The sequence below is a fragment of the Periophthalmus magnuspinnatus genome, chromosome 8 (assembly GCF_009829125.3).
Source record: "Periophthalmus magnuspinnatus isolate fPerMag1 chromosome 8, fPerMag1.2.pri, whole genome shotgun sequence".
NCBI lineage: Eukaryota > Metazoa > Chordata > Actinopteri > Gobiiformes > Gobiidae > Periophthalmus > Periophthalmus magnuspinnatus.
This window is the reverse complement of record NC_047133.1, coordinates 8,302,085-8,324,390: the sequence shown is the minus strand read 5'-3', so window position 1 is coordinate 8,324,390 and position 22,306 is coordinate 8,302,085. Positions and strand designations below refer to the sequence as shown.

The 22,306-nt window shown below is 41.0% G+C and overlaps 1 protein-coding gene across 1 annotated transcript in view; it reads right to left on the bottom strand.

The window, feature by feature from the left end:
* shank1 (SH3 and multiple ankyrin repeat domains 1) overlaps window positions 1–22,306 on the bottom strand; it is a 116,545-nt gene that overhangs the window by 7,295 nt on the left and 86,944 nt on the right. Inside the window, exons 20-24 of the mRNA XM_055223778.1 lie at window positions 7,241–7,249; window positions 5,307–5,333; window positions 3,841–3,897; window positions 3,552–3,667; window positions 2,528–2,651 (exon numbers count right to left, since the gene is read on the bottom strand). Coding sequence (XP_055079753.1) covers window positions 2,528–2,651; window positions 3,552–3,667; window positions 3,841–3,897; window positions 5,307–5,333; window positions 7,241–7,249 — 333 coding nt within the window. The remainder of the gene's footprint in view (window positions 1–2,527; window positions 2,652–3,551; window positions 3,668–3,840; window positions 3,898–5,306; window positions 5,334–7,240; window positions 7,250–22,306) is intronic.

Below are 22,306 nucleotides of genomic sequence, written 5' to 3'. Positions count from 1 at the left end.
TTCCACCTCATGATGTCATGAAATGGTATTTTTCAAGTTAACAGCTACTTTTTACCTTTAGTTCAGAAGAGTTTGGCAATTCTAGGGCTGATTCTAGTGAAAGCTGGAGTTTGGATGGAGTTTAAAAACACAGTGGAGCACTTCCTGCATTACCACATGACATCACAAGGTGGAACAGAGTGTTTTGCGTTTGAGAGAAGAACTCTTTAACTCCTAAATATGCAGATGTGAATGAAATAAAACACAACTCTGGGTCTGTTTTTGATGAGGAAACAACATTATAACATAGATCAGAAAATGTCATAATATGGGACTTAAGTTTTCTGTGTTCAAAGCATAATTATGAAGTATTGCTGTAGTTTTCTGTTGTCATAGCTAAACTGCACACACATTTATATTTGAAAAATCTATTACTTAAGTGTGAAATTAAAAATAAAAGTGATGAGATTGTCTGTCTCTTTCTGCCCATTCTGATGCCAGCGAGTCTGTCCACCGATAAAAACAGTGTTATATTTGTTAGTAACCAAACTAGCAAACTGGGCAAGGTAAGACAATGGGATATTTTAGCCAGAGTTTAAAGCCGGAGAAAATTTGCCAGTGTAAACATCTTGGGTCATTTGAAAACACTGTAAAACTCAACTTAATTTTGACAGTTTTTACAGTGGTGAGAATTCAAAACAAAAACAAACAGAGAACAGTTACACAGCCACAAACAGAAACATGTGGACTTGGATTGGACAGACATAGAGCTGACATAAGGGCAGCACAGCAAAAAATATCTGCATTACACAAAAATGACTTGAATCCAGAATAGAAACTAAATTGTTTTAGTGTTTTGAGAACCCTGCTGGTAAACGATAGTATTAAAAACAAAATCATGGTTTAGGTCAGAGATGGTCAAACTTGCAAGTAGTTGGAAAATACTTTTTGTTTTTTTCAATACAAGCAGTGTAACCTCTAGAGTAATATCGAAATATGTAGCATGAGTTATAATGACTTGAATTTAAAAATAGTTCAAGAAGTTAACCAGTGGTGGAACGTGACAAAGTAAACCTAGTAAAGTACTGCACTTACGTAGAAATTTTAGGTATCTGTACTTTACTTGAGCACATTTTTAAGTGGATACATTTGAGAGCAGGTATCTGTACTTTCTACTCCACTACTCCACTTTTTGAACAGGACTGAAAAGTAAAAGTCTTTTTTATTATAGTTTGAGACCTGCTGAAAAGGCTGATGGTTTATTTTTAACATGTTCATAGTTTGAGCAAACAAAAATAAACAAATAAAAAATGTTAGAAAAAAAAAGATTCAGTTATTTTTATGTTTCACCATAAATCTTTATCAAAATCACCACATTTGAAGCTTTATTAGACCTTAAAATTTGAGCAAAATAATCACAATTATTTCATTTTTTACTCTTTAAGTACATTTTTAAACAGGTACTTTAATACTTTTGCTTAAGTACTTTTTTCATGTGATACTTTTACTTTTATGTGTTTTTTTGTTTTTTGTTTTTTTTGCTCTGGTATCTGTACTTTTACTTAAGTAACAAAACTGAGTACTTCATCCACCTTGGCAGTTAAGTTGTAGTAATTTATAAGTTACTGGTTTCAAGACAATTTATCTTGAAAAAAGAAAGACTTTCCTTCTATTAGATACTAGTGTCTTCAGTGACAGACTGATCGAGCCTCTCTGTGTGAATCAGAGGTTCCACAGGTCTTTACTTCTGCTGCCGTCAGACTGAATAGAGTGAACAGACCTCTGCTCATGTATCATGTGTAATACAGGAACAGAGTGTGTATCATCTCAGTCAGAAACACCTTGAAATAAGTTTAAAAAGATGGTTCATTAAGCCGTAAAACCTAAAAGTTTCTGTGTGTAACTTTCTGGAGGTGCCATGTCACTTGCATGATTCTACAAAACCACACCTTGGAACATTCTCCATGGAGACAGATTTATGTCATACTGTTACAGATTATAGCCAAAGGAACAACATGAAAACAAACAGGAGGAGGAGTTCCTTTGAGCCAAATCAGAGTCAGGTTTGTGGAGATACAGTGAGGATGTATGTTTTCCAGTGCAATAAAAAAGTGCTTTTATTTTAGTCTATAATTAAAATAAAAAGTTACATACTGTGACTTTAAATTTAAGTTTTGCGGTGTGTGTGCTAAGAAGTGTGAAATATATATCTGAAGACTACAATATAAATCCCATGCAGTTCCTCTGGATTTACAGTTTGAGAGTCGGTGATGTAGCTCTAATGTTTATTTTATTTATTTATTTGTTTGACAGGGATTTTGTGCAATAAATGTATTGTACAGACCAGATTTAGCTACATGCAACTTTTAAAACACAGCTATAAACCAAACCTCAGTGACCAGCAGAGGGAGCACTTCATCAGCGCTCCAAAAACACATTTACAAACTGAAATATTGTGCCAAATGAAGGTTAATATTCTGGATTTAGGCCATTTTGTTTCATGCAGATGTGTTTTTTTTGCAGTGCGGTGTGTAACAGACAGCCTCACCGATGGATTTCTGCCGCAGCATACCGTGCGCTGGGGCGTGACCAGAGGAGTACTGCCCGCGGTCGTATCCCAGGCCTAACCCCGAGGACATCACCCCCATCCCAGACTGCTCCCCATAGCCCTGCTGCAAAAACACACAAGAGCAACACTTTAGGCGCACAAATGCACTCACAATAAATGACTACGCTGCAAAAAGGATTATATGAGTTCATGGCAAGCCAAAGACACAATAAAATGTTGTCGGTTTATTAAATCAAATGGACTTTTCAGAGCTTTTAAACATGTTATAGTTGTTTGTCCTCACTATTTACTCACCTGAAGTTGTTTTTGGAGTAACCTTTAATCACTTATTTTCAAGACGCCCCAACAGCTCTACCGGTCTTTGTTGTGATGACGTTTACGGCGACGTCAACTCCTATTGAGCTCCACAGTTTTCAAAAGTGAGCGACCTTGTTTCTTTTATTAAGTCGTTTTAGATGAATATTGCGATTTAAAACGTGCAAATTATAACATAATGATCCACGGGTGTCATAGATTATAACAATATAGCAGACACAAGCACGATAGGCCTACTTTAAGTTATGTTTTGCAGTATATAGGCAGTAAAAGTATGTTCTTAGGTGACTTTTTCTTGATATCTTGATTTAGGGACAAAATTGCTAAATAAAATCAGCAGGATCATGTAGAGTGAGTTAATATGGACATTTTAAGGTCAGAATAACGAGACAGCAGCAGTTACTGAGAAAGAGAGAGATTACAGAGATTTTTCAATAGAAAGTGAATTAGAGGCAGAGTCGACGGAGCCTAATCGCGCCCGTGATCACTTCCTATTTGTAGCGTGGCGGCTAGCAGGTTAGCTATGTCCATTTATATATACAGTCTATGGTTGCAACGTATTGAGATTTGCAGTCAAAGGCCTAACGAGGTTAACAAATGCAACAATAATTGAAAACAGGAGAGACTTGAACAGACAGCACTACAGTACACTACAAACAAAAGTATATATTATCTGATGGATCTGTACCTCGTTGCCGTAGAAGCTCCGCCCCCTCTCGCGTTTGGGCCCCGGTCCCCGTGTCCCTGGAGCCTCGTTGGTGTTGATTGTCTGCTGAGCTGCTGCAAGAATTTCATCTAATTTATCTAAGAGCGAGAGAGGGACAGGGAAAGACAGACAGAGAGGAAGGGGAGGAGGAAGAGGAGGAAGAGAGGACAAGACAATGAAACAGAGATATGAACAGACACAAAATGGCGGCTCGTGTTGCATTATGAGTGGACACACAGACTTTGATGGAGGCACACATGGGATTCCTTACTCAGAGCCATCTGATAGACTGTCCTCTTCTTCTCGGAAACTTGAGAGGATTCGAATTCTGAAAAAAAAAAACAACAACAAAAAAAACATTGTTATTATAGTCACTGTAACATTGTAACTTTTCTGGCAGGTGTCATCTGGTTGTCTCCAAGTGTTTTTATTGCTTTAAAATACCTTGGAAAACATGGATAGTAGGGTCACCTCTCCACAGACCTAACAAGTAACATGACCCAGTACTGCTTGCCTCCATGATCGATGGATGCGTTTAATGCTATACTTTGGAACATTACAGCAAATAACACTAATATGGCAATAAACAGGTGGCAGACCCTCCTCCAGAAACAGTACATAGTGCACCTTTAACAGTCCTATATAATGCAATATTGACTTGTGAGTTTTAGACATGTTATAATGTCGTTACCTCCTCAAAAACAGACCTGGAGTTGTGTTTTATTTCATTCACACATTTGAGTGACCCTATTTTTAATCTGTCTACATCTCTCAAAATGCTCTGCTTCCTCCTTGTGATGTCATGTACTGGTAGTTTTCAAGAGTTTAAAAACACACTTCCTGTATTGCCACATGACATCAGAAGGTGGAACAGAATGTTTTCTGTCTGAGAGAAGAACTCAGCCTAAATATGCAGGGTTTGTGTGTTGAGCAACACACCTCCAGGTATATTTGTGACGAGGAAACAACATTATAACAGATCAGAAAGTAGTCATGTAATTTCAGTCGACTTATTTACGCATGTTAGACCATGATTCTCAGACCTGCTTAAAGGGCCTGTACCTGATTTTTTCCCATGTTTTTGAACAAAATGTGTCTTGCCCCAGTACAGATTTATTATATAAACAGCTCTTGAGCTCAGTATAAGTCTGCTGTGTGCTGTTTGTGTCTAATTAGAAAACATTTGACTGTTGTTGTCTCTGGCTGCCTACAGTGTGATGTGTGAGTGTAACTTTGTTTTAAGCTGCGAGCAGTGAGTCCCAGACATAATTCCCCTTGAGGATAATAGAGTTTATCTTAATTGTATTGTCCAAATATCAAGAAGTGCACGTTAGCATGCTAGTTGCTGTTAGCTATACTCCATCCATCCCTCCTAGGTCTTCCTCGGTGGGCCTCCTCCCGGCGAGACATGCATGTGTTGTTATACATGTTAACTACACTGTCATAGCAAAACTCCGCCCCATGGTCTCTGTTGTTGTGCTTATAAACTCATCGTGGTGAATAATTAGAATGTTCAGAATGCATAAGGTAATTGAGGAATAACTTTAGACCACTGCAAAATGTTTAAAATGAGCTAGTTCTGCTTTTCATGTTTTTAAGACAGTCAAAATCAGGTACAGCATCTTTAATATATATTTTAATTTTTTAAAATAAAATTAAAAGCTCCTCAGACAGATTTAAACAAAGTCATTTTTTGCTGAGAAAATGATGAACTCGAGCACAAAACCAGTGACGTACCTGATTTTTTTTTCCAGGGGGTAGCAGCTGTAGGAGGACAAAAGGAGACTTGAGTTTGGCAGCGCTGTGGTCGTGTTGGTACAGAGAATACTAATGACTCAAGAACCCAGTCACCCCGGAGCGCAGTGATTTTAATTGTTTATGTAAAAACACGTAAAGGTCCTATATCACAAAAAACGGACTCTTGTGAGCTTTAAGCCATGTTAAAATGTTTTTACCTCCTCAAAAACATACCTGGAGTTGTGTTTTATTTCATTCACACTTCCTGCATTATTAGTCTGTACATCTCCAAATCTCAAGTTAACAGCTACATTTTACCTTTAGTTCAGTAGAGATCGTCAATTCTAGGGCTGAAATCATCCAAATGATTCTAGTGAAGGTGTATGAAGTTTAAAAACACAGTGGAGCACTTCCTGTATTACCACATGATGACATCACAAGGTGGAACAGAGTGTTTTGTGTTTGAGAGAAGAACTCAGCCTAAATATGCAGGGTTTGTGTGTTAAACGTGTGTGAACGAAACAAAACAACTCCAGGTCTGTTTGAGATGAGGAAACAACATTATAACAGATCAGAAAACAGACTAATAAGGGCCCTTTAATGGACAATATAAATTACACATATGTGACTTTACGCTGTGGGACGTGTGCATAACCCGGTCTGTTATGTGAGTATGTTGTACTGAAAGTCTATAAGACAACAGTTGAAAAGGGATTCAAACGTATGCAACAGCCAAGTGACCAAAAGGGTTGAAATAGGCGATAACACATGTGACAGGACAGAAGCAGGTCTATAACAGGACTACTGTAGGTCTAATCTAGGGCTAAACCAGGTCTAAAAGTGGACTACATCATTCCAATTGTAATTCTAACAAGAAATCATCCAAAGAAAAAAAGTGAATAAAATGAACTTAAGTCAAACCCACAAACTGAAGAGCTGAACTGGACTGAAAAGTAAAAAGTTCTGTTCATATGATTTGAGGGGTTATTTTGACCATGTTTGTGGAAACATCCTGACTAAAGTTTTCCAGTTCAAGCTTCGGCTTTGAGCAAACAAATTAAACACACAAAATTCATAAGACCAATTGTGAAATTGATTCATATCGTTAGTGTTGAAGAAATTTGAAAATCAATATCACTACATTTACGCTTTAACAAATGAACAACACTTGCCTAATACTTTTACTTTTACAAGTGGTGGAACTCAATTTTCCCACTTAAGTAAAAGCACAGATACTGGAGCAAAAAATACTCAAATAAAAGTTTCACATAAAAAAATCTACTTAATTGAAAGTATGAAAGTACCCATTTAAAAATGTAATTAAAACGTAAAAAGTAAAAGTATCTTGCACAGATTCTGAGGTCTTATTAAGCTTCAAATGTATTAATTTTGATACAGATTTGGCTGAAATTAGTTCAACAGAAACAACTAAATCGACTGTGTTTTCCAGCTGTTTTTATTTGTATATTTTTGTTTGCTCAAACTATGAATGTGTTAAAAATAAACCCCTCAGACTTTTCAGCAGGTTTACTTTTTACTTCATTATGGTCCACCCATAGACTATATATATATATATATATATATATATATATATATATATATATATATATATATATATATATATATATATATATATATATATATATATATATATATATATATATATATATATATATAAATGGACATAGCTATGGTGCTAGCTGCCACATTTCAAATAGGAAGTTGTCATGGATGCGCTTCCGGCTCCATCGACTTCAATTCACTTTCTATTGAAAAACTGTCACCCCACTTCTTTACACAGTCTATGGTTCCACCACAGAGATTTACATGATACAACAAATGCAAAATATATCTATATAGTCAGGGTTAGGCTAATCAGAGTACTTCAGACTGGAATCCAAGACACAGACATGAGTAATTTTGGTAACTCCCACCTCTTTCGACTGGTGAATCGTCAGGGTCCCGTTAGCAGAGAAAGAAAGCGCACAGATTATGGTTAGGTTACATTAAACATTACACTGTTAATACAGTTTGTCATAATATTTATATCCACTGCTGCACTGCAAAGACGCCCTACTCCTGGGTCCACAATGAGGAAAAATTAGAACTGTTGTCATAGCGATTAACATTTTAAACTAATATTATCTCTTCTGAATGGGGAAAAAGTGCTGAAAAGTAAATTTTTGTGTAATATTTCGGGTATTGCGTTGTTCTTTTGCCTGAAATGTTCCACAGTATGGCATTAAGCATATATCTTCACCGATCTGACCTGCAATTTGCGTAATCGTCATCTCCTGCTGGTTTCCATGGAGATAAACAGGTTTAACTCACACTATGGAGCGCTCCAGGCAAAGCGCTAACATCTCTAAGGTTGCAAGAAAAGTTTCATAGTCCGACTTTAAAACAAAATATCAACAAAAACACACAAGATCGTGAAGGAAGTGTTTTATAAGCTGCGTTTTAATCTCCTCGTATGCCCTTGTTCTGGGCTGGAGGGGGCGGGGCAGCTCTTTTAATGGGCTCGGTCACAGTCAGGCGGACCTCATACATTTGGATGAGCAGATGGTTCACCTTCACACGCTAAAGGAGGAGCAGGCCAAGAGTTTAACATGGGCTCAAGACAATAGAAAGAGACTGTTCGCTATACAAGCCTCCATAGTGTCCTGACAACTCTAAAGACTCAAATTAAATCTCAAAACAGGGTTAAAAGAACTGAACCTGTGTTGCCAGTGACTTAAAGGGCCTGTATTACGCTACTTATAGTGTTTATTCATCACAAACATACCTGGAGTTAAGTTTTGTTTCATTTAACATGCAAATCCTGCATATTTAGGTTCTTCTCTCAAACTGAAAACACTCTGTTCCACCTTGTGATGTCATGGAGTGATACAGGAAGTGCTCCCCTGTGTTTTTAAACTCCATACACCCTCACCAGTAGAATCATTTGGATGAGTTCAGGCCTGGAATTAGCAATCCCCACTGAACAAAAGGTAAAATGTAGCTGTTAACGTAAAAACTAGCGCTTCATGACATCACAACTTGGACTAGAGCATTTTGAGCTTTGGAGATGTAAACAGACTGATAATAAAGTGTTAACCAAACGTGTGTGAATGAAACAAAACATAACTCCAGGTGTGTTTTTGAGGAGGTAACAACATTATAACATGGTGAAAAGCTCAAAGAGTCAGTTTTGCGTAATATAGGACCTTTAACCTGCAGATAGAGGACACATACAAATATTTCTCAGTAAATGGACAAGCCTCGTGTGAAAGCTCAGAACCTCCTGAATTCACTCACTGAGCTGCAGAGGCTGCACTAGCACTGATTCATGATTGGCTGCAGGTGCTGGCGTTCTTGGGCTGTCGTCCTTTAGTTGTTGATGAACTCATTACTTTATTGGAATTGTGAAAGTGTTTTAATCACAACAGCACAAATGTGAAAGCACAGTGCACAGTGAGGAGTGCTGCAGGGTCAAAGGTCAGAGGTCACACCACAGGAAAGAGTGAAGGGAAGATACAAGGTGCAGCTGTGCCCTAATTGGCAGGTTTGCATCAAAAGGTCCATATTACACTATTTTCCGATCTGTTCTAATGTTGTTTCCTCATCACAAACAGACCTGGAGTTGTGTTTTCACATATTTAACACACAAACCCTGTATATTTAGGCTGAGATCTTCTCTCAAATAAACAACTCTATGCCACCTTGTGATGTCATCATGTGGTAATACAGGAAGTGCTCCACTGTGTTTTTAAACTCCATACACCTTCACTAGAATCATTTGGGTAATTTCAGCCCTAGAGTTGCCAGTCTCTACTTAACTAAAGGTAAAAAGTAGCTAGTTAAGGTAGTTAACTAGAAATGTACTGCTTCATGACATCATAAGGGGGAACAGAGCATTTTGAGCTTTGGAGATGTAGACAGACTAATAATAAAGTGTTACTCAAACATGTGTGAATGAAACAAAACACAACTCCAGGTCTGTTTTTGAGGAACGTAACCACATTATAACATGATTTAAAGCTCACAGGAGTCAGTTTTGTGTAATGTAGGACCTTTAAACTTATGTTATATATACGTTTTTGATCATTAAAGCTAGTCATTTTAAATTTGAATTCAGCTTTAAGTGTTTATCAGTATGTAACCCAGGTGTAAAATCCACTTACCTATAGTAACTGCAAATTCCCATTTCCTGTATATCAGTAAACGCCCCGTATAATCTCAGCCCCCTCACGTGACCACCTGAGCCAATCACACGCTAATGGCGCTTATATAATGCAGCTGCGCTTCTCTCCAGTCAGAGCTGGGAGGAAGCGCAACAGGGCAGCTGCACAGGAGCCACTACCATTATCACGGACGCTGAGTAAAGACCGCGGGTTCTGACGCGAACAAGGGGATTTGGCCAGGTGTGCTCGGGTTGAGCACAATATTTGATGGCGAGCTAGGAGCCCTACCAAGAACTGGAACATCACATTCAACTCTACAGCCTTTGCGGTCTGGTAGGAGGCTGTTGCAGCCTGTCCCTCCCATAGACTCAAACATTCGCATTCACAACCTTAACATATGGACAAAAGGGGAAATTTTATGGACAATTAAGCCCATATCAGTGGCAACCTCATTTTTTGTTCTATTGTATGCCCATTTTTGGAGATGATATGCTGATAGTGCTGCATTGTTGTTGTATTGTGTGACCTAAACTGTGAAAGTGCACTTATTTTTGCCTTACTCTAAGGGTAAAATATTGAGACTGATACTGAAATCCTGCAGATTTTGTAAATATTGTGTTTTTGTGTGTTTTATGTTTCACTTGCAATACATGGTACCAACCACAAAGTAAATCTGTTCCGGTCTGGTTTATTGCACTGCTCTCCCACCTCCCAGTGAGCCGATACTTAACTCTTCTGATTTAGCCCAACGCCCAACTCAATATTCAAATCCAAAATATCAATTCACCCTCTTTCTGAGCCACATGCGCTACATGCGTGCTACAGAAAATGTGGCGAGCTAGCCAGGAGATGGTATAGTAGTGCAATAATACCTGTTTTTTTTGCAGTCTCACCAACCCCTTTTCAACATGGACATTTTTGAGTCCCTCGGTATTAACATACAAAACGCGGTTATTGTGAGTGCCAGCCCTAAATGTGAAGTTGATGAAGTAGAAGATTTTCTGCTCCAATACGGTGCTATAGAGCGTTCAGTTATGATAAACTCCCCTGAGTCTGAATTTCATGAAATGTTGGTTGTTGAGTTTAAAACATATGCAGCTTTCAATTTCTTAAATCCATTACTGCCGTACAAATTTAAACCTGCACATAATGAATACTGTGTTAAAAACCTGTCAAAAATTCACGCTGCTAGTGTGGGTTCCACAAAGACTAAGACTTACCTTGCTGACTTAAAACAAATGGCTGAGCTGTCTGGTCAAGATTTTGCGGAAGTATTACAGGAACTGATGACTCAAATAAATGAAGCTGTAACTGAACTGCACCCTGTTCCATCAGAAGGCACCAAGGAAAACCCTGTCACTGCACATCACAAAATGGCTGCTGCTCCAGATCCACAACCCAAAATGGAGGCCGATCCAGCTTTATCAACACATAACAAGCCTGCTACTTCTTCCCCCCTGCCATCTACACGACCTGCTGCTGGAATGAGAGAAAGATATCCAAGTAACATAGCCGCTGACTTCAATCCACCAGAAGTGCAGAGATATGTAGTTGAACATATTGTGAAAAGTGATGACATTTCCATGCGCTCACACAGGTTACGCACATTCTCCGGAAGAGTCCCCCGCCCACAGCATGAGGTGGACTATGACACATGGCGTTCAGGGGTGGACCTCATTCTGAAAGACTCTGCCATTTCGGACACCCAGCAATCCAGGTACATCCTCGACAGTCTTCTGCCACCTGCTGCAGACATAGTGAAACATCTCAGCACCGACTTGCCGGCAGAAATTTACATTCAACATCTTGACTCGGCGTATGGGACAGTACAAGATGGAGAAGAACTCTATGTTAAATTTATGAGCACTCTACAAGACTCCGGGGAGAGACCATCTGCATATCTACACCGATTGCAGGTAGCCCTGAGTTTAGCCGTCAAGCGGGGAGGAGTGAAGCAGAGTGATTTCAACAGACACCTGCTCAGTCAGTTTTGTAGGGGATGCTGGGATGACAGTCTCATCTCTGAGCTCCAGCTGAAGCAGAGGAAGACAAATCCACCTCCATTTTCGGAACTGTTAATGCTGTTGAGAACTGAAGAGGACCGTGAACCAAACAAGGCTCAACGGATGAAGCAACATCTGGGAACATCTAAGAGAGTTGCTGCTCAAGCTCAGTTCGCAGTGGAAGAAGATGGAGTGTGTGCTGCCATTTCCTCCCTCTCAAAACAAGTTGCGGAACTGCAACGGCAGCTGGCCGCTCTCACTGCCTCCCAGTCCGGTTCTCAGTTCGCTCAGTCTCATCCAGTCCCAAAGCCACACCCACAACAGAAGATATCATCATCATCTTCGTGTCCGAAGCCTGGGTTCTGTTTTCGTTGCGGAGAAGATGGACATATCAAGCCACAGTGTGTGAACTGTCCTAACCCGGCACTCGTTAGCTCCAAACGCAAACAATACAGTGACAAGAAGCAACAGTGGCAGCAACAAAATCAACCCCCACGCAAGCATTTAAACTAGAATCAGTTCCTGTCGTGGGACACACAGGAACTGCGCAGGGCCAACACTGTCCCGCCAAGAAAAAGCAAGCTCATTGTGCAGAATTACAACAGCTCAGTCCAGGGCCAACAACAAGGCTGCCTAAGGGACTGATTGGACCAAGATGCACGGCAGAGATCAATATTTCTGGTCACGTTCATCAGTGCCTGCTCGACACCGGATCACAAGTGACCACGATACCAGTTTCATTTTACAACCGCCATCTGCATGAACAGCCCATTTATCCACTGCATGACCTACTTCAGGTTGAAGGCGCTGCTGGTCATAACGTTCCATATCTTGGTTACGTCAGCATAACAGTACAGTTCCCCAGAGACTTCATTGGCAAACAACGTGACATCTCCACACTCGCTCTAGTTGTTCCAGACACCCGTCCCGATGTTTCATCTATGCTACTTATCGGCATGAACACCTTAGAGCCGTTGTATGAACAATATATTGGCGAACACTCTTCATTTCAACCCAGCACTCATGGGTACAGAGCTGTTTTGAAGACCCTACAGCTGTCACACCAGCAGAAGGATCAAGGCAACATTGGAGTTGTGAGATTACTCAGCAAGTCTCCAGTGTGTGTACCGGCCGGCCGCACTGTTGTCATCGAGGGCTCAGCTAAAGTCTCCTCTCCACCTTCAAGCCAGAGTGTCCTCCTACAACATCCTGCTTCCACCCTGCCTGGTGGTCTTTGTGTCAGCAGTTGTCTCATCTCTCTTCAAGCTTTTTCCTCTCACAAGCTTCCTGTAGTCATCACAAATGAATCCGAGCAAGACGCATTCATTCCACCCTACAGTGTTGTTGCGGATCTTGAGACCTACCACTGCATCCTCAATGAACATCGTGTCACTCATCCTCCAGCTGGGAGAGCATCATCCAGCTTGAACATCGACTTCGGTGATTCTCCGTTGCCAACAGAGTGGAAGGAGAGAGTCAAAGAGAAGCTCAACGCGATTTCGGAGGTTTTCTCACAACATGATCTGGATTTTGGATGCACAACAGCCATCAAGCATCACATTCCACTCCATGACAGTACACCATTCAAACAGCGTGCTCGGCCTATCCATCCTCAGGATATCGAAGCAGTCCGTCGTCATCTTCGGGAGCTTCTGGAAGCCGGGGTCATAAGGGAATCATCATCACCCTTCTCATCTCCTGTCGTGGTGGTTCGAAAGAAGAATGGTGATATCAGATTATGTATTGATTACCGTAAATTAAACCTCCAGACCATAAAAGATGCATATGCCTTACCCAACCTTGAAGAGTCATTTTCAGCCCTATCTGGTTCCAAATGGTTCTCAGTTCTTGACCTGAAATCCGGTTATTACCAGATTGAAATGTATGAGGAAGATAAATCCAAGACCGCCTTTGTTACCCCCCTTGGATTTTGGGAGTTTAACAGAATGCCCCAAGGTGTCACCAATGCTCCAAGCACATTTCAGCGGTTGATGGAGCGGTGCATGGGTGACCTCCATCTGAAGGAGGTGCTTGTATTCTTGGATGACCTCATAATCTTCTCTAACTCCTTGGAGGAGCATGAATGCAGATTACTGAGAGTCTTGAACCGGCTGCATCAATACGGGCTGAAGTTGTCAACTGAGAAGTGTCGATTCTTCCAAACATCTGTTCGCTACTTGGGACACATCGTGTCAGAACGAGGCGTAGAGACAGACCCGGAAAAGATTGAAACCATAAAAACCTGGCCAATCCCCACCACGCTGAAACAACTGCGTTCTTTTCTGGGCTTTGCAGGATATTACCGCCGGTTCATCAAAGACTACGCTATCATAGCCAAACCACTTAATAACCTAACTCGAGGGTATGCTCCTGTTCGAAAGTCAAAGAAACCGGGACCTCACAAGACACCTACCTACAATCCAAATCAGCCATTTGGAGAGCGCTGGAGTCCCAATTGTCAGTCGGCTTTCGAGACCCTGATAAAGAAACTCACCACCGCTCCAGTCCTTGGATTTGCAGACTCCTCTCGTCCGTACATCCTCCACACTGATGCAAGCGTGACTGGTTTAGGAGCTGCACTTTACCAGGAACAAGAAGGGAAGCTGAGGGTCATAGCCTACGCCAGCCGTGGGTTATCACAGAGCGAGAGCCACTACCCAGCCCATAAACTGGAATTTCTGGCCCTTAAATGGAGTGTGACCGAGAAATTCCAGGACTATTTGTACGGAGCAGAGTTCACCGTGGTCACTGACAGCAACCCGCTCACCTACATCCTAACCTCTGCAAAATTGGATGCCACAGGTCACCGTTGGTTGGCTGCCTTATCTACCTACACCTTCAAACTCCTGTACCGGGCTGGTAAGCAGAACATCGATGCTGACGCGCTCTCACGACGCCCTCATCTGTGCTCTAGTGGAGAAGCCCCACAAGACAATGAACTTCTGAATCAATTCATCTCCCAGCATACAGTGGATTCTGATGCCATCTCAGGAGAAATTGTGAATGCCATCTGCCAAAATCATCTGGTTCGAGCTTCACAGCCGGAGGACCAAGGGCAGATCGGTCTCACCCTCGTTGAGTCCCTATCCATCAATGCTGACACCCTACTTGACAGCTACATCTCCGAAGATCTCCACCAGTTGCCATTTATCCCTACTCTCGACATCAGAGAGAAACAACACTCAGATCCCTCCATCCGAGAGCTCATCCATCAACTTGAGACGGGGGAGAAGATCCCACCTACTGTAAGAGCAGAGCTCCCAGAACTTCCCCTCATGCTTAGAGAGTGGTCAAAGTTGGAGCTTGTGGATGGGATACTGTACCGACGGAGACAGGATAATGAGGATCTCTCATATCAACTCGTCGTCCCGGAAGATCTGCGTCCACTGGTCCTGAGAAGTCTCCATGACGACATGGGCCACATGGGGATTGATCGTACACTCGACCTCGTCCGTACGAGATTCTACTGGCCCAAAATGGCAACAGACGTGGAGCAGAAGATAAAAACTTGTGGCCGCTGTGTGCGCAGAAAAGCCTTACCGGAGAGAGCTGCTCAACTTGTCAGCATCATAACATCACGACCGCTTGAACTCCTTTGCATGGATTTTCTCAGCCTCGAACCCGATTCCAGCAACACTCAGAACATCCTAGTCCTCACTGATCATTTCACCAAATTTGCCGTTGCCATCCCCACGCCGAATCAAACCGCAAAGACTGTGGCAAAAACCTTATGGGAGAACTTTATCATCTACTATGGCATTCCAGAGCGAATACACACAGATCAAGGGCGTGATTTTGAGTCAAAGTTAATTAAAGAACTTTGTGAGGTTGCTGGCATTCAGAAGAGCCGCACCACGCCGTACCATCCGAGGGGAAATCCGGTGGAGCGCTTCAATCGGACATTGTTGCAAATGTTAGGTACCCTGGAGCCAAAACAAAAGGCAAGGTGGAAGGACCATGTCAAGCCGCTGGTTCATGCTTATAATTGCACCAGAAACGAGGTTACGGGGTTTACTCCCTATGAACTCATGTTTGGACGAACCCCTCGGTTACCAGTTGATATTGCATTTGGGCTGCCAGTGCGGGACCCTCAGAACAAGAACCATTCCCAATACATTCAAGCTCTGAAATCAAGGCTCCAAGAAAGCTTCAAAATTGCTGCCAAAAACTCTTTGAAATCTACCGATCGTAACAAAGCCCGATTTGACAGTCGAGTAATCCCATCAGCCTTGGTACCAGGAGATCGTGTACTCGTCAGGAATGTCCGCCTACGTGGGAAACAGAAGCTCTCTGACAAATGGGAGCAAGAGGTCTATGTTGTAGTCCATAGAGCAGGAGATCTTCCAGTCTATAAAGTGAAGCCAGAACATGGCAATGGACCAATGCGGACACTGCACCGAGACCTCCTCCTGCCATGTGCCTTTCTCAAGGACAACAATGACTCGCAATCTGAAACAAACTCACCTGTCCAAAGGCCCAGAACCCGACAGCAAATGAAAAGAGCAAACCTTGCCACCGACATTCCTGCTGAAGAGGATGACAATCCAGAACCATTAACACCTTACCTGAGTTTGCCAACAGTCCATTTTACAGTGGAGAGACAATCTTCCATTCCTGTCTTGGATCCACCCACAGAGAATGACAGCCAAAGGCTTTCAGCCTCCGATCATCCAGTTGAAGCTGAAGACCAAAGGGAGCCACCAGCTTCCTTCTCCAATGCTCCAGTCACCGAATCCAGCAGTGAACAGTCTGATGTGCAAGGAAATGAACCTGAAACTGAGGAAAACCAACCGGTAAACTTACCTGAAGAGATACCCACTGAACATTCTGTCGTTACAGCTGAAGGTCCTGCTGACGAGTCCAATTCAGTTAAGCCACCTGACAATGACTCTGACGTAACCCTAAGACGTTCACAACGCCAGAGAGCACCACCAACAAGACTCCATTATCCCACCATGGGCAATCCACTAATATTAGTCGTCAAAACCATGTTACATAGTCTATCGGATGCACTAGGCATCAGTGCTAACGTCGATAACTGTCCTTCGTCCATTTATGACGTTTAACATGCAACGGGACGTGCACGGTTTAAGGCGGGGAGGATGTAACCCAGGTGTAAAATCCACTTACCTATAGTAACTGCAAATTCCCATTTCCTGTATATCAGTAAACGCCCCGTATAATCTCAGCCCCCTCACGTGACCACCTGAGCCAATCACACGCTAATGGCGCTTATATAATGCAGCTGCGCTTCTCTCCAGTCAGAGCTGGGAGGAAGCGCAACAGGGCAGCTGCACAGGAGCCACTACCATTATCACGGACGCTGAGTAAAGACCGCGGGTTCTGACGCGAACAAGGGGATTTGGCCAGGTGTGCTCGGGTTGAGCACAATATTTGATGGCGAGCTAGGAGCCCTACCAAGAACTGGAACATCACATTCAACTCTACAGCCTTTGCGGTCTGGTAGGAGGCTGTTGCAGCCTGTCCCTCCCATAGACTCAAACATTCGCATTCACAACCTTAACATATGGACAAAAGGGGAAATTTTATGGACAATTAAGCCCATATCAGTGGCAACCTCATTTTTTGTTCTATTGTATGCCCATTTTTGGAGATGATATGCTGATAGTGCTGCATTGTTGTTGTATTGTGTGACCTAAACTGTGAAAGTGCACTTATTTTTGCCTTACTCTAAGGGTAAAATATTGAGACTGATACTGAAATCCTGCAGATTTTGTAAATATTGTGTTTTTGTGTGTTTTATGTTTCACTTGCAATACATGGTACCAACCACAAAGTAAATCTGTTCCGGTCTGGTTTATTGCACTGCTCTCCCACCTCCCAGTGAGCCGATACTTAACTCTTCTGATTTAGCCCAACGCCCAACTCAATATTCAAATCCAAAATATCAATTCACCCTCTTTCTGAGCCACATGCGCTACATGCGTGCTACAAGTAGAACACTTTATAGAGAGTAATTTTGAACAAATCTCAAAAAAAAAAGCTCTGTGAAAGTATCAGGGTCAAACGACAAACAGTTTATAAACTATGAAAGTCTAACAGATTATAACAGCTTCCAAGGTATTTTCACCCTCGGTTTGAATCTCAGACTTTTCTGTGTAGAGTTTGTCTGGAGTTTCTGTGTTCTCTGTGTCTCGGTGGAGATTGCGTGTTCTCCCTGTGTCTGTGTGGAATTTGCATGCTCTCTCAGTTCTGATTAGATATCCACACAGACACAAAGCTAAGACTACAATAAGACCAAAGAAATCTCTGCACAAATGTCAGACAAAATACAGCTAAAATTTTAAGCCTTATACGATCTACTAAAGAGAATAAGATCCCTGAAATATACATTTGAAATTAAGTTTTTAAAGGTCCTATATTACACAAAATGGATATAATGTTGTTTCCTCCTTAAAAAAACATACCTAGAGTTGTGTTTTGTTTCATTCACACATGTTTAAGTAACACCTATTAGTCTGTACATCTCCAAAGCTCAAAATCCTCTGTTCCACCGTGTGATGTCATGAAGTGGTAGTTTCAAGTTAACAGCTCCTTTTACCTTTAGTTCAGTAGAGATTGGCAATTCCAGGTTTTAAATCATCCAAATAGTTCTAGTGAAGGTGTGTGGAGTTTAAAAACACAGTGGAGCACTTCCTGTATTACCACATGACATCTCAAGGTGGGAATGTTTTCTGTTTGAGAGAAGAACACTGGGTAAGATTTTGATGAGGAAACAACATAGAAACACAGATCAGAAAATAGCGTAATATGGGCCCTTTAAATGTTTTCATAACAGCCCCGTCATGATCCCAAACAGACGTGGCCTCATCCGCACATTAAACCCGTCCTCAGACCCCACATCTCGAATCTCGAACATGTCTTCATAGATGTAGCATGTAAATGGGGGCGTTGACCCTCTGCGCTCTCCTCCCACTGAATCTGCCTCAAATAGAGACTTGCACATAAACCAGTTCTCATGGCAACAGCAGCAAAGTTAGTTTCTTTTTCTTAGTTTAAAATTACTCATCTGAATTATTTCATCCTACGTGAGATCCCTTACAAATGAAATCATCGATTCACACGCTCCCTGATCATCACAGCAAAAATAGCCACGACGCACGGAATGTTTTGACAGGTTTTTAAGCCAGATGCCCTCCCTAAAGCAACTATCCATGTTCTTTTTCCCTATAGATCACCATTCATCTAGTGTGTGACCAGCTTTATTAAGTCAAACTTGAAAGATATATACTTGTTTTTTATTTTTGAGGATTATAATACGAACTGTAAAATCATAATTACTGACTAACCAAGTAACAAAACATACCAAATTGAAAATACTGTATGTGTTGGGGGCTTGAACCACCAACCCTCCAGTTATATGTATGTACCTTAACATGTCCAAAACAACAAAAGTGAGGACTGTTGCTGTTATAATGTTGTTTCCTCGTCAGAAACAGGCCTGGAGTTGTGTTTTGTTTCATTCACACATGTTTAACACACAAACCCTGGATATATAGGATGTATTCTTATCTCAAACGAGAAACGCTCTGTTCCACCTTGTGATGTCACGTGGTAATACAGGAAGTGCTCCACTGTGTTTTTAAACTCCATTCGCCTTCACTAGAATCTTTTGGATAATTTCAGTCCTAGAATTGCCAATCTCTACTGAACTAAAGGTAAAAAGTAGCTGTAAATTTGAAAACTACCACTTGGTGACATCACAAGGTGGAACAGAGCATTTTGAGGTTTGGAGATGTAGACAGACATGTGTGAATGAAACAAAACACATGATGAGGTAACAGCATTATAACATGACTTAAAGCTCACAAGGGTCAATTTAGTGTAATATAGGACCTTTAAGTTATATTGTATTTGCAGAGTAGTTTTCAGACCTCATATTTGTATTGCTTGACTATACATTTTACAGAGTCGCAGTACTCTTACTTGAGTAAAAGTTTTGGTTACTCTTCTTACGTCTTCATAAGTCTACAAGTGATTTAAGCTTGTTGACAAAAGTGAAGAATGGGGATGCACCGATACTGGTAACAAATGCCAGGACTAATACTCGTCGATGTGCTGTCAGTACCAAGAACCGATACCATGCCACATACCATATCGTCTGGTATCAGTATCAGTACTCGGTATGGGCAAGTTCTCAAAATGAAGTACCGTATTTTCCGGACTATAAGTCGCTCTTTAACATTATTGTTGCTAGGTAACAACCTTAACCATTTGGCTAGGGGTGCAACTTATACTCAGATGCAACTTAATATGTGAAATTATTAAAATATATACCGGTAAATTCACATCTCCGTTAGTGTCAGACCAGGTGAGGTCACTCTAGACTTGTTTACCAGTATGACAGCCACGTGGAAATGGCACTTCATCTACTTCTGGAGTGTAGCTGTTCAGAAGCGACACCGAGGATGAAGAATTCAGTGGATTTAGTGATTTCGAGTGAGTTTGAGAGTAAACTTGTTAGCTTGCTTTTTATGCTTTAGTTATCTGATTAACTGTTAATATCTTACGTGAACAAACCAGACACATATTCAGTTTGTTGTCTACGCTTCATGTAGCTGAATCAATAAAAATGTGTTATGTTAGCGTCCTGTACTACTATTCAACTTGTTGTTCTCTATTTTATTGCTATTATTATAACTTGCCTTTAAAGATAAAATGTCTGTTCTTGGTCTAGGATTTTGTAAAATAAATTTCCACAAAAAATGCGACTTGTGCATGTTTGGCTAGTGCGACTTATACTCCGGAGCGACATATAGTCCAGAAAATATGGTACTTATTTTGGGAAAAATGTTATCGGCACATCCCTATAGACTAAATTGCTGTTTTTCTTGTACTTAGAATTTTGACATAAGATTTTTTCAAATAATCACACATAACGTACAGAGCAGTGAACAGAGATAGGGGGTGGGTGAAAGTAAATGTTCTCCCTGTCTAGAGTCAGTGCTGGTCACATGGAAAGCGCTTTATAAATCCACAAACTTCAAATACAACTTTGAGCTAATGACGAGGGCAAAGCATTGGAACAAGTTTAAAAGCTCACATGAGTGTTCTAGCACCACTCCTTCAGATATGATTCAGTTTCTCCCGTTTTTGTCGTCGATCTTTTAAAAATACCACATAGATTTTGCACATTCTTTATTGATTTTGTGGTTTTATTTTTGGCTCATCTGCCCACCTCTGGATATGACTTAATGCAGTTACTTTTTAAAATACTTGAGTCACTGCCTGAAGTGTGAATCAGTTTAAAATGCATAGGACAGGTTTTCATGTTTTTTAATGATTTGTTTATTTGATTTAATTGCAGCAGTGGTTAATGTGTCATAGTTTTACATTAGTTAAGAGGAAGTTTGTGAAGATACGTTGCGGCAAAAGGTGAAAATTACAGAAAGTAGCTAAAGTTCTAAAAAGGAATCACTCTATTTATATCAAGAAAGCTCAAATTTCCAAAATTCAGAAACCATTTATACATAATTTTTCAGTTTAAACATTAATTTGACAAAATAAAGGCGTTGTCATGTAGTCCAGATTAAGCTTTGACCTTTGTTAAATCAAGTCTATTCTGCAAAACTGACTTTTAACCATGTTATAGTTGTTTCCTCTCACTGTTTACTAAGTTGTATTTGGAGTGATCCATGTTTGAGTAATCTTTAATCGCTTATTTTCAAGATGCAATTTTGCAGATCATCTCCCGTTTTCACCGCCACTGGCACTGTGACGTATTTACTTCGCTCTCAAATTTTATTTTCTTAATTGATGATACGTGTAGGATTCGGCAGCGTCATGTAGTCATTCCGGTATAAATGAAAAAAAAAAATGCTACTACTATTCACATGAGGGACCAACAGCTCCACGGCTCTTTCTTCTGATCACGTTTACGGCGACGTCAGCTCCCATTGGGCACCCCAGCTTTCTAACGCATACTTTTTTCTTTTATTAAGTTGTTTTAGATGAATATTGCGATTTAAAATGTCCAATTTATGCCGTCATGATTCGCTATAGAGCAGGCACAAGCACAGAGGTCTTCTTTAACATTATGGTTGCTAGGTAACACTTCACATCTGCTGCCCATGTTCAACCAGGAAGTAAAATTATAAACTGTCAAGCTATAGGTAAAACTATAGGGTTAAAAATCTTAAAGAGATTATATTATATTATTAAAGAAAAACCTTAAATCAGGCTAAAAAGCAGCTGCTAAAAGTACAAATTAGTTAAAAAGAAAGCATCACATTTCCACAGTCAAACATCATACATCATTTTACAAACACTAATAGGATGAGTTTATATTGTCTTTCTGGTGCGCAGGTGTGAGGGAGGTGAAGGGTTAAACGAGGGTCACGTGAGAGGTGAAAGTTCAAAGGGCGACACTGTTTTGGGGGGTTACCTGCAGTGGGGGTGCTCACAGTGACAGTGGGGACCCTCTGAAAGAACAGTGAAATGCATTGAGATCCAGGCAACTGTTTAACCCTTCAGCCAATGATCAGGCAAAACTTTATGAACCAAAACACAGCCCCAAATACCCAACACAAACGTTTGGGTAATTATTTCATGAATAATTCTAAACCAGGTCTAAACCAGGTCTAAACCGGGGCCAAACCAGGTATAAACCAGGACTAAACCAGGTCTAAACCAGGTCTAAACCAGGTCTAAACCAGGTCTAAACCAGGGCCAAACCAGTTATAAACCAGGGCCAAACCAGGTCTAAACCAGGTCTAAACCAGGGCCAGACCAGGTCTAAACCAGGTCTAAACTCAAATCCAGGTCTAAACTGGGTCTAAACTAGGGCAAAACAGGTCTAAACCAGGCCTAAACT